General features: G+C 32.9%; 1 protein-coding gene across 1 annotated transcript; it reads left to right on the forward strand.

The window, feature by feature from the left end:
* Positions 1-4,321: 4,321 nt before the first annotated feature.
* On the forward strand, positions 4,322-10,639 carry LOC111994603 (wall-associated receptor kinase 2-like). The gene is made up of 4 exons (XM_065762616.1): positions 4,322-5,402; positions 5,856-6,075; positions 8,172-8,336; positions 9,440-10,639. The coding sequence occupies exons 1-4, from the start codon at positions 4,452-4,454 to the stop codon at positions 10,636-10,638; spliced, it is 2,535 nt and encodes an 844-aa protein (XP_065618688.1). The 5' UTR covers positions 4,322-4,451; the 3' UTR covers position 10,639.
* Positions 10,640-13,272: the final 2,633 nt, after the last annotated feature.

Consider the following 13,272-nt stretch of genomic DNA (forward strand, 5'->3'; position numbering starts at 1 on the left):
ACATAGGTGCCTTTATATAGGAGGCATATGTGTGCTATACAAGTAAATATGTGTGCTATACAAGTAACCTAACTGGGCCTAAAGCCCACAATATAATATATACGTTAACAATTTTAGTTGCAATTTACGTATGTTCCGCATGGTAGTAACAAAGCAGCTCATAGTTTAACTCAATATACTAGAAACATTTTAGATTTTGTCATTCAGATAAAAGAAACTCTTTGTATTATTGAGCGTGTTTTGGTTCAAAATGTACTGCTTTTATCATCGTCTGAGAATAAAGATGTAATGCCACTCGTCTGAATGGAATAAAGATGTACGGCATTAGTATTTGTTATGAATGAAATAGAAAGTACTACTTACTATTTGGACTTGGGCTTGGACTTGATGCTGCGGGTCATTTTTTTGTCTGCGAAAACGAAATATTTGCGTTTCCCTTCTTTGGACTTTAGGCCGCTTATTTGAAGGTCCATGTTTCGCGTGGATGCCCCATTGGCCTTTGGTACATTCATGACAGAGATGTATGTTCGGAATAAGCTTAAATGTGGCTTACTTTTACTATAGTTTTAAGTTTTAACTTTTAAGTAAATCTTTTTTTTTTAAATTATTCTAATTATTTAAAGTAAAATAAGTCCCAAAAAAAAAAAAAAAAAAAAAAAAATTTTTTTTTTTTTTGAGAAACACACCCATTGGAGGATCGAAACTCCATCTCTGATTCTATCTTGCTGGACAGTCAAGATAACGATTCTGTCTAATGCCTTGTAATCTTGCTGTTTGTGTTTTAGATTTTAGTAGTCCTTCTGTTCATAAAAAAAAAAATCTGGAAGGTCCAATTTGGTGTTGCATTTTCAATTTATGTATACAATGGCAGAGCCAACATCATACTCAATTTCTTTTTGGTAGAAAAAAAAGGGAGGGGTGATTTCTTATGACTGACTATTTTCAATATGATTCAATGAAATACACTTAAAAAAGAATAATAAAAAAATAATAATTTCATTGTTTTCTTTTTCCTCTTTCTATTTGTTATGGAAAAAATGCAAAATGATCTGGTTTCGCATAGCTGTGAACTTATATTGTGTTGAGAATATACAAAAAACAAAGCGTCAAATTCAATTTTGATGTTATTTCTCGTCTGTTGTGCTAAGGAAATTGGTGAGACTTGTGTATTCCAAAACCAATATTGTTTTAATTTACTTATTGGCATGTGCTTGGTAAAAATCAGTTATTTTATATAACGATGATATTAAAATATTATTTTTATGTCAAATAAGTTGCCACATGAAATTTTTTGAATAATATAACCGAAAAATGTTAAGGTTATATTTGGTAACCGTTTTTGTTTTCTATTTTCAAAAACTTGTTTTTGGGAATATAAAGAAAAAACAGTTTTTTTTTTTTTTGTATTTTTTAAATCAAAAACGCGTTTGGTTAGTTGAAATTAAAAAAAAAAATAGAAAAAAAAATAGAAAATACTAAAACATGTTGTTATTAGGATTTGAACTTTAATACTAACTAATTAAATGAGACAGATTTATTAAATTAAATGCGTATTTTTATTGACTTTTGAAAATTAGAAAATGAAAACAAATTTTGCATGTTTTCAGTTTCCTTCGAGTTTTGAGAACGGTTTTTGTTTTCTATCCATTTTGGGTTGCCAAACAAGTTATTTAGTTTCAAAAATAGAAAATAAGGGAAAAAAACAGTTACCAAACATACTCTAAGACTTTACGAAAATTAAAATCACAAACATATTTAGGGTTTAAGATTTCAGCAAAAGAAAACTTCTTTAGATTTAATTTTAACATTTTGGAGCTAAAGGAACTCTTCAGTTAGATTTTCTTTGCGGCTTCCTCCTTAAGTTCTTTTCATTTAATTTGCCTATCATCTCCGTAGCTAATGGAAGAACCAAAATCAACTATTTGTCACACCTAAAGTCTTCATGAGTTCTCAAAATAAAAGAAAAATAAATCTAAATGCAACGTCCATTGAAAACTCATCTAACATATAGTCTATCTCTACTTGAACTTTGTTACTAGAGTTAAGCAATTGTATAAGCCTTCCAAAATATGTGTACATTTTATAATATTTTAATAAGTTAATGGGGGTAGTGGACTTATGGGGGAAAACAGTCTTCCAAAATAACAGATAAGAAAAGTTTAATTAGTAGCTTCATCTCCTAAAATTTGTGTGGGAGAAAATAATCGTGACTCTTTTTAAGTCATTGATATGTCAAATACTTTTAATCATAAAAACGAGTGACACCATTAGAAGTCTTTAATTTGTTAATGTCTTGCTGAGTCTTTGGTCATTGTTCAAAACTTCCAAAGTCTTTTGGTCATTGTATGAAACTTTCAAAGACTTGGAAAGTTATAATCTTTAAGTTTTGAACTATAGAATAATTGTTGATGCAGATTGCATTTATTAAACGTGTAACAATCATGATATCCGGATCAATTTTACGTCATCCATTCCTTTTTCCTCAAAAAAATAAAAATAAAAATGGACAAGAATTACATATCTAGTTATCTACTCATCCACATCCTATGTAATGATCACAAATTTTTTATTTATATAAAACATATTTATTTAAGTTTAAACTCCAAATTACATCCTCCAACTTTAACTTATTTTCAAATTAGTCATTTAAGTTATATATATATATATATATATATTCAAAACATTAGTAGTTTGTAATTTTTTTTTTTTGGTAAAAAGTTATGTATCTCTGCATTTTCCTTGTTGAAAAGGGTTGGTGGTTTTTGCCAACGGTTCCTCCCACAGGGAAGAGGAGAAAGTTCCTAAAAGAATATGAATTAGGTTTCTTCGAATAATAGTTGGTCAAATATTTGGTATCGAAAGATTACCCGTTGTTATGTATTGAGAATTTGTTGTTTTGTGGGCATGAGAGAGTTATTGGGTGTACTAGGGCTTTAGGATTATGAGTTTGTGTTTGTGAGAGGTTTTGTTTATATTGGTGAGGCTTTGTGAGTATTTTCGTGTGAGTTGTGAGTATTAATTAATGTCGTTTTAATTCATATAATTGATAGTGAATATTTTAATTAGTGTTGCCTGTGAATGTAGGTATCACAATAATTGATATTAGAGATTTTGTTGTTGAACAATATGCGTGCTATTTGAAAATTATTTAATTATGAAAAAAAAATGTAATCAATATAAGATTTTTTTTTTAGAAATAATTAATATAAGATTTAGTTATTATAAGAAAGAAGAATTGTAACTAATGTTATATACTCTTAAAATATAAGGTTGTTTTTTTTTTAAAAAAAAAAAAAACCCTCTTTTATTTTGATACATTCCATATCATTCATAGCAGATATTTTGGTTGGTGTTCCTCGTGGATGTATGCATGAAATCACCAACCACATTAAATATTGTTGTCTCTTGGGAATGTTTTTTTTTCTTGTTCAAGTGAATGTGCTTCCGCTAACCCAAATTACGGTAATCTATATCTATATCATATAATCTAAATCTATATAATAAGAGAGGTGCTACATCCACAACATTTTCATAATAAATCGTAGGTGGTTAGTTGTTATTTGTTCTAATTTGAACCTACACTAAATTACTTTTCTACCCCACCAATAACAACTTGCCACATAGAATTTGTTGTGAAAATATTATGAAAATGTTGTGGAGTTAACATTTCTCATATATAATAATATAAAAGCGAAATGTCAACTTTTCTTTACTAATTATGTAACTATACAAATTTATCTTGTGGTTACTTTTAAAAACACGGAAAACACTGCCTTTTCGTTTTGTGGATTAAGGTTTGTTTGGTTTGATGAAAGAGGAAGGAAAAAGAAGAAGAAGAAAGGAAGGACTTTCCTTTGTTTGGTTAGAAAAGAAAACAAAAGAAGGAAGAATGGGAGGGAAAAAGGATTTTGTAGATTCCATTATTTTCCCTTAAAATTACCCTTATACCCTCAAAAGGTCTTGTCTATTTTTGTGAAATGACATTTATACCTCACATCTTTCCTTTCTTTTCTCTTCGTATCCAAACACACTAAAGGAAATACTTTATTTTCCCCACTCTTTTTTCTTTTCCTTATTTCTTTTCTCTTCTCTTCCTTTCCCTTCCCTTCCACTAACCAAACAGTCTAAGAGTATCTCCAACAGTTCTCTTAATTTTTATATATTTGGAGAGTGAACCGTTCATTTACCTTTTACTATTACTTTTTTAAATTACATTCCAACAAACTCTCTATTCCATTTAAATATTATTTTTTCATTCTTTCTTTAATTTTCATTTATTCTTTTTTAATATTTCTTTTTTTGGGGAAATTTAATCAAACCTAAAATAAAACATATCCCTGCATTGCGAAGTTTGAAGCCGATGAAGCATATATGAATTGAACAAACGTCAGACTTGACCGGGCTGCTTTCCATATGGCTATAAAAAGTCCAACATTTACGCAAAATTTTCCATGCACAAACACAATAGTCCTACCTCCTCTCCTTGGGAAATATTGGGGGATATGGGTTTCCTCGAGACTCTTATACAAATCACTTGCGTTGTTGTGATTTTATCTGAATTTGCAGTCGCAGTTGTAAGATTTCCTTATCCTATAGCGCGGCCAAACTGCTCTGACATGTGTGGAAATATGGAAATTCCATATCCATTTGGCCTAAGAGAAGGTTGTTACCTAGATCATAATTTTTTCGTCAATTGTACCAACTCCTCCGAGCCATTCATCCCTAAACACATAATTGTTAAAAACATTTCCCTTCATGGCCAGATTGACACCCTGATGAATATAGCCTATGCTTGTTATAAAAAGGGTGCGATGGTTGCCTGGAACCATCCGTGGCTCAAGTCGCCCTTCAATTTCACCGTCTCTAGCACCCAAAACAAGTTTGTGGTCGTTGGTTGCGACACTAATGCAAACCTTAACGGTTACCAGCAAAATGAAAGATTCACCACCGGCTGCAGGTCCATGTGTGAAAGCACTAGGTTCATGGTCAATGGGTCTTGCACTGGTGTTGGGTGTTGTGAGGTAGATATTCCCAAAGGGTTGAAAAACGTTACTATGAAATCCCATAGTTCTCACAATCACACAATAGTAGAGAATTTCAATCCTTGTGGGTATGCGTTTATCAGCAAACAAGACACGTTCAATTTCTCCATTGATTCCCTTCGCACTCTACGGGACCAACAAATGATGCCAATGGTTCTTGATTGGGCCATCGGTAATGAGACATGTAATGATGTAGAGAAAAAATCGAATTACATATGTGGAGATAATAGCTCATGCCAAAATTCCGAAGATAGTTCTGGGTATCATTGCAAGTGCAAGGACGGTTACGATGGGAACCCATACCTCCCTAATGGTTGCCAAGGTATTAATTTATGTATCTACTATCTACCATCCCCTATCTAAATTAATTTTTCAAAAATAATAATTATTATAATAAGGTAAAAGTTATAATAATTTTGTTTTGTTTTTTATTTTTTTGTTTTCCGGTACTTTGAAACTTGAAACTTGAAAAATATTAAAACCATTGAGATGATTGGATAGAGCCATAGTTAAAAAAAAATCAGATCGGATAGGCTGGTTCAACTGAAAATCAAGACCAAAAATGGTTCTTTGACTATATTGCTTTTTAAAACCAAGGATAGAATTTGACAAAATGATTAAATTAAAAATAGATTATTGTGCAGGGGTTGAAATGGTTTTTTTTTTTTTTAATTTAATGACCTTAATAACCACCGGCTGCAGGTCCATGTGTGAAAGCACTAGGTTCATGGTCAATGGGTCTTGCACTGGTGTTGGGTGTTGTGAGGTAGATATTCCCAAAGGGTTGAAAAACGTTACTATGAAATCCCATAGTTCTCCATTGATTCCCTTCGCACTCTACGGGACCAACAAATGATGCCAATGGTTCTTGATTGGGCCATCGGTAATGAGACATGTAATGATGTAGAGAAAAAATCGAATTACATATGTGGAGATAATAGCTCATGCCAAAATTCCGAAGATAGTTCTGGGTATCGTTGCAAGTGCAAGGACGGTTACGATGGGAACCCATACCTCCCTAATGGTTGCCAAGGTATTAATTTATGTATCTACTATCTACCATCCCCCATCTAAATTAATTTTTCAAAAATAATAATTATTATAATAAGGTAAAAGTTATAATAATTTTGTTTTGTTTTTTGTTTTTTTGTTTTCCGGTACTTTGAAACTTGAAACTTGAAAAATATTAAAACCATTGACATGATTGGATAGAGCCATAGTTTAAAAAATAATCAGATCGGATAGGCTGGTTCAACTGAAAATCAAGACCAAAAATGGTTCTTTGACTATATTGCTTTTTTAAAACCAAGGATAGAATTTGACAAAATGATTAAATTAAAAATAGATTATTGTGCAGGGGTTGAAATGGTTTTCTTTTTTTTAAAAAAAAAAAAAATTTAATGACCTCAATTGAAAGTAGATCAAGAGTTAGAGTGTATAACTTATAAATTATAAAACACAAAAATAGGAACTCTTTTAAACTTATTATGTGCAATAGTTTTCCATTTCATTTCAATAATGTCACTGCTTTTCAGTGTGCTAATAGCTTGTTTGAATGAATGGAGAGTAGAAGGGAGTAGAGTAGAGAGACAGAGAAAATTAAATTACCTTGTTTGGATATTTTTTAAGGGAGGAGGGGGAGGGATTTGGAAAAGTTTGGAGAGGTTCTAATTACTTCTAACCCATAATTTTTAATTCTCTTAAATTGGAGAGATTTAAAGGGAAAGTAAAGCGCAGAAATGCTTGATCAAATGAATTATCAAATTTATCATTACCATATTAACAAAATTACAAATTATGAAAAGACTAATTATTCCTCTCTTCCTTACTTAATTTTAGAAACATCCAAACAAAGTGGAGGATAACCATTCCCCTCTACTCTCCTCTCCATCCAAACTTCCAAACATAGCATAAAAGAATAATTTTACTTGTTGTTTAAGAAAAAAAATCATGATCATGAATATGCCATTGCTTTTGATTAATTACAGTGCTTTCAAGTTACTTAGGCTGTGTTTGTTTCAGTGTAAAATATTTTCCCAGTGTAAAATATTTTCAGGTAAAAATATTTTTGGAAAAAGAAAATATTTTCAAGTGTTTAGCTGCATTATGAAAATTATTTTAGAAAATATTTTCAAGTGTTTGGTTGTATTCTGAAAATGCTGTTTTTCTACTAGTTTCTCACATTTTCTCTGCGATTTTCTCAGCTTCCAAACAAATTTCATAATAGAAAACAAAACAAACATCAAAACAAAACATTCGTTAAACTCAAAAATTCGGTCAAACGGAGAGAGGGAGGAAGAGAGAGTGATCGACAATTGAGGGAAAGGGAGACGTAGATTGAGAAAGAGAGATCGGGCATGGGTGGGTCATGGGTGCGATCTCACTGGTGTTGGGATGTGATCTTGGTGGTGCTTCAGGCAGCATGATCTTGGCGATGCTTCAGGTGGCGCAATCTCGCAAGTGCTGGGGTGCGATATTGGCGGTGCTTTAGGTGGTGCAATCTTGCAAGTGCTGGGGGGCGATCTTAGTGGTGCTTCAGGCGGCGCGATCTTGTCGGTGTTGGGGTGCGACAAGACCGGTGCGATCTAGGGTTGGGGGTGGTGGTGCGACCTGAGGTTGTGTGTTCTTCTAGCTCACTCGCTCTACTCTCTCTTCTTGCTCTTTCTTTCTCTCTTCTATTTTCCAAGCCTAGAAATCATTTGATGGTAAAATAAAAAATGAAATAGTTTTACGAGTGAGAAGGCTTATTTTACAGTCAAAGGGTAAAATAATTTCTGTTTGACCCAATTTTCTGCAGGTACCAAACACACAGGCTAGTGTAAAATAATTTCCTGAAATCATTTTCAGGCAAAGCAAACACAGTCTTAGCGATGGGCTTTTACATCTACAGACATTGATGAATGTGAAAACCCCAATAACTGCAACCACTTGGGACAAGAGTGGAGGATAACCATTCCCCTTTACTTTCTTCTCCTCTACTCTCCTCTCCCTCCAAACTTCCAAACATAGCATAAAAGAATAATTTTACTTTTTGTTTAAGAGAAAAAAATCATGATCTTGAATATGCCATTGCTTTTGATTAATTATAGTGCTTTCAAGTTACTTAACGATGGACTTTTACATCTACAGACATAGACGAATGTGAAAACCCCAATAATTGCAACCACCTGGGACAAGAGTGTATTAACGAACCAGGAAAATTTACGTGTGTTTGTATCAAGGGGTACCATTTGGACCAAAGTGCAGGAGTCTGTGTTGCCAATCAATCATCACTACAAGTTAAACTTTTGGTTGGTAAGTATACCTACTGTATTGCGCCCTCGCACATTTGGATTGCTATGCTTCAGGAATTTGCACTAGATTGTGAGTTAAGCTTCTCCTTCTTTTTTGGTACAGATTTTGTTTTGGGGTCCAAACTTCTCTATTTGGTAGCAAAGAATGTTGCAAAGAGGAACGATCCTTTTATAAGGGTTTAAAATATTTTAAAAGGTAAAACATAGAAATGGTACAATTAGTACAGCACATTAGGTTTCTCAATTAAATTCAAACAATTAGGTATTTGCAATTTTGCATGGTGCAATAACTACAGCTATTACATCAAATCCAAATCCGATGATGAGTCTCTTAGTCTCTTATGTTGGCCAAGGCGGAAATGCATTTACCACATGCTCTTGAACATTTCCGCCTTGGCCTGAGTCCATGACATTTACCACCGCCGGTTATTTAGGACTATATCATTTCCCACAACTATGATTAGCTGTTTTTCACTTTCGCATAAATCTATTAGTTTTTTTCCATCACTTATAATAAGTTACATAGAATAGTTGTGGAAAATAGTACGTACAACAAAGACTATTGTCATAGATTTTTTGTTACCACCTCTGGTACCTTCTTTCTTGGAATTCTCACCGAGTTGCGATGTTTGTACACTCTTGGCTAAAATTATCTTCCAAACGTCATCGTTTTCGCTTTGGTGAGTGGCAACATTGGAGGATCTAATATTGAGCCCAATCGTTCAACGTTGAATGTTAACGTTTAGATTATGTACTTTTCCCTTTTTTTATTTTTATTTTCAAGAATATGTATCCTTTTTTTATGAAAATAAGTATCCATGTAAAACTAACTAATTAATGATTTTTTTTTAAAGGGAAAAATTATGCCAGATTAACTAATGCGAAATAGTCAATAAATAATGACTCGTTGCAAAATTGTAATCTATCTGCCCATTGGGCCTCTAAGAATGGTATAGATTATAGAGTCCATTAATAATGTTTTATTTCTTTCAAATGTACTTGATCTCATAAGCTTCATCATTTTGATTCTCAGTTGCTCGAAGTTGTACTCGATAATCGATATATAAGCAAAAAATACTAATATTCTATTTCTTTCAAGTGTAGGTGTTGGCATAAGCTTCATAGTTATGCTTGTCTGCAGCTCTTGGCTGTACTTGATGGTTAAGCAAAGAAAGTTAATCAAGCTTAGACAAAGGTTCTTTGAACAAAATGGGGGTTTAATTTTACAACAAAAACTCTCCAAGCCAGAAAATTCAACTGCAACAGCCAAAATCTTCACTACAGAAGAATTGAAAAAGGCTACCAACAATTACGATGAAACTTTAATTATTGGCCGAGGAGGGTTTGGTACAGTTTATAAGGGACTTTTGCCAGATAATAGGATTGTGGCCATCAAGAAGTCCAAAACAGTCGATGAAAGCCAAATTGAGCAATTCATTAATGAGGTAGTTGTACTTTCCCAAATTAACCATAAGAATGTAGTTAAACTATTAGGTTGTTGTTTGGAGACACAAGTTCCTTTACTAGTCTACCAATTCATACCCAATGGTACTCTTTTTGACTACATTCATCACAAAAACAAGGCATCCACTGCATCATGGGAAATTCGTCTTAGGATAGCTGTAGAAATTGCAGAAGCATTATCATATTTGCACTTTGCAGCTTCTCCACCAATAATCCATAGAGATGTTAAGTCTTTAAACATATTGTTGGATAGTACTCACACAGCAAATGTATCAGATTTTGGAGCTTCAAGATTAGTTCCACGAGATCAAACACAATTAGCTACAATGATGCAAGGAACTTTGGGATATTTGGATCCTGAATACATGCAAACAAGTCAATTGACAAAGAAAAGTGATGTTTATAGTTTTGGAGTGGTCCTCATAGAGTTATTAACGGGAGAAAAGGCTCTTTCATTTGATAAGCTAGAGGAGGAAAGAAGTCTAGCTATATGTTTTCTATCTTTTTTGAAGGATAATAGATTGTTTGAAATTCTTGAAAAACATATAGCGAAAGAAGGAAAGGCCGAGCAATTGAAGGAAGTGGCAAATCTTGCAAAGAGGTGCTTACGATTGAAAGGGGAAGATCGGCCTACTATGAAGGAAGCAGCAACTGAATTGGAGGGTTTAAGAAAGATGGAGATGCATTCATGGGTCAATGTTGATTCCAACTCAGAAGAAACCGAATTCTTACTCAAGGAGACATCAGATTCTTACAAATATAATGCTAGTAATAAAAGTACTAATGTGTACGATAGCATGAGAGACCATGTAATATTTGACTTAGATGATGGGAGATGATCTTAGCTTGATAGTGTATCTTTAATAAATTTCGAATTGTATTGTGTACTTTCTTGTGTCAATTTTTCCTTCTTTTTTATCATTCTCTTTTTCTTTTTTTCAAAGCTTTTTCCTAAAATATTGTTTTTGTCCCTAATAATAATACTACTTTCTATAGATATTGATGTCCATAAGTGATGTCCATTTTTTTTTCTTTTCATTTTTATTTGTACAACTTTTTTGGAAATAATAATAAATAATTAAAATAAAATAAAAATCTTTTCTTTTTTAACTTTTTTCCTCCAAACATAATGATAAGTAATTAAGTACTACTCTTTAATACTTTATATTTTGGTGAAACTACACTATTAGTCCCTAAAGTTTACATTGTGAGTGCAATTAGTCCCTCAAGTTTCAAGTGGGTATTACTAGTCCCTTAAGTTTCAAAATTGAGCATTATTAGTTTTTTTTTTTTTTTTTTTAAACTACTGTTAGTATTATTGTTTAGGTAGCTAACGGAATAGTGACAACTTAAGTGTCAAATACCACATCAACTATTTAATTATGGGAAATGCTAACGAGTGCCCTTAGGGCATTGGCTAAAAATCCAGTTAAAGAAAGTTTTTATGGGAAAAGAAAAAAAAAAACAATTAATATTTTGACAACTTTTTTCATTCTCATAAAAGTGATGTCAAAACTTTCTTAAAATGGATTGTTAACGAGTGCCTCAAGGGCACTCGTTAACATGACCCTATAAGTAAATAAATAATGTTATTCTAAACAAAAAGAATGTCTATGTTTTTTTTTACTAGGAAAAAAATGTATTAGTCTCTTTATGACGATAAAGTGTAATTTTATTTTTATTTTTTATAGACACTATGAAATTCTTATTTTTCCATGGAATTATTTAATCTGTTTCATACTAACTTGTAATTGGCCAGTGATAACATTCTTGATTTCTCTTTGACTTATATATTGTTCTAACACAATTTTTCACAAGCTGTCACAAGCCCACCCAAGGAGAAGCCTAAAACATTCGGACCCTATTAATAAGGTAAGGCCCAAGGTTTCAATTAAAAGTCAACAAAAGAGCCACAATCATAAATTCTAGGCAGAAGCCCATAAAAGGACTACAACTAAAAAATGATCCAAGAATCCACTCATGGTAATGTACTAACATCCTTAGACAAGTCGACGCAAGCCCATATAAGGCCCAAGAAGGAAAAGCAAACTGATTAAGAGAGTATGATGAATTCGGCTTAAGACCAGCAGAATAGAAATTAGTTTGCTCTAAAATGTTTATCATGATCTCATCCCAAAAAAATCCAAAGGACAGAAAGTCCAATGAGTCAATGACATGCACCACTAAGTTCATCCAATACATCTTCTCAAAAAAAAAAAAAAAAAAAAAAAAACTAAGTTCATCCAATACATCTTCTCCAAAAAAAAAAAAAAAAAAGTTCGTCCAGTACAATTTGAATTGGGTTCACACTGAATTTGGGAGTTGCAGTATATCTCTACCCATATATTTAATTTTTTGTTAAAAGTGTGCTAAAGTATACTTGTACATATTAAAAAAAAAAAAAAGTAAAAAAAAAAAATTTTGAGGTTTTAAAAAATTATACATAAAAGCTAAAATCTAAACTTATAAACTCTAGCCAAATAGACACTTAAGTCTTTTATAAATGTGCAAACCCATAGATGTCACTAATGACTACTTGATTGTTATGAACCCATAGATGTCACTAATGACTACTTGATTGTTATGATCCCCCAGTTGTATACTTCTTGTATACTTAGGTGATTCTTTTCACAATTTGAATAAAATTTCCGTTACTTATTTTCTAAAAAAACTTTGAAGTGTGTACATAAAGTGAGAAATGTTGAAGTCTTTTACTATTTCATATTTTCAAAGAACATTCTAGCAATGAAGCAATGAGAAAAGAAGAACAAGTAGCAGTCTTGTTAATGAGAGCGATGAGAAAAGTTGAGGCGCCTCATGAGTCACACCTTGGCAGTTTTAATGTTAGGTGATGATGCCGAAAATCCTTAGTAACCCGCACGATACTCACGTGCTCGAAACGATGCCTGCAAAACAACAACAAAGAAAACCCTAGGAGAGTACCGGTGTGGTACCAGCCAAAGACCCTCCGAAAGTTAAGTTAGAAAACTTTTTCACAACCCTAGAGTGCTAGAGTTGGGGTGAATTATGCGTACCTTGTTTCTTAAGAGCCTTTGAGTTTTCATAGTAGTGTAGAACCGACCTCTGTTTCTTGCATAGGAAGGCATTTCCTTGTAGGGAAGATTATCATTAATGAATGTATATTCTAGAATCCTCCTTATGTTAGAATTCCATTCATATTGAGACTCTATGAGCTAGGGCAAACCGTGGGACGTAAGTCGTTTTCACTTAGGATTCCTTGGAGACTACTTAAACTAGGTGGATGCCACGTGGCCCTTTAGACTTGTCCACCTTGTGTTCGTGCACACTGGATTCATCCATCATCAACCCACAGCTCTAGAACCGTTAGGCTGATTAAAATGGATCCGTCATCCATATTTTCCCCCCTTTTAGTTGCCCCCTTATTCTACGGGTCTGTGATCTTTGAGCTGACGGACCTGTGGAGTGACGGTTCAATATGTCTCCTGAGAAAC

This window comes from Quercus suber, unplaced genomic scaffold, assembly GCF_002906115.3.
Source record: "Quercus suber isolate HL8 unplaced genomic scaffold, Cork oak 2.0 scaffold_466, whole genome shotgun sequence".
Classification (NCBI taxonomy): Eukaryota; Viridiplantae; Streptophyta; class Magnoliopsida; order Fagales; family Fagaceae; genus Quercus; species Quercus suber.

Bases quoted from the DNA above. Each gene is read 5' to 3' on its own strand.
- LOC111994603 (XM_065762616.1), top strand. From the start codon at position 4,452: ATGCACAAACACAATAGTCCTACCTCCTCTCCTTGGGAAATATTGGGG. The intron at 5,403-5,855 runs TAAATTAATTTT...GAAATCCCATAG, and splicing joins ACTATCTACCATCCCCTATC to TTCTCCATTGATTCCCTTCG. The intron at 8,337-9,439 runs GTAAGTATACCT...TTTCAAGTGTAG, and splicing joins ACAAGTTAAACTTTTGGTTG to GTGTTGGCATAAGCTTCATA.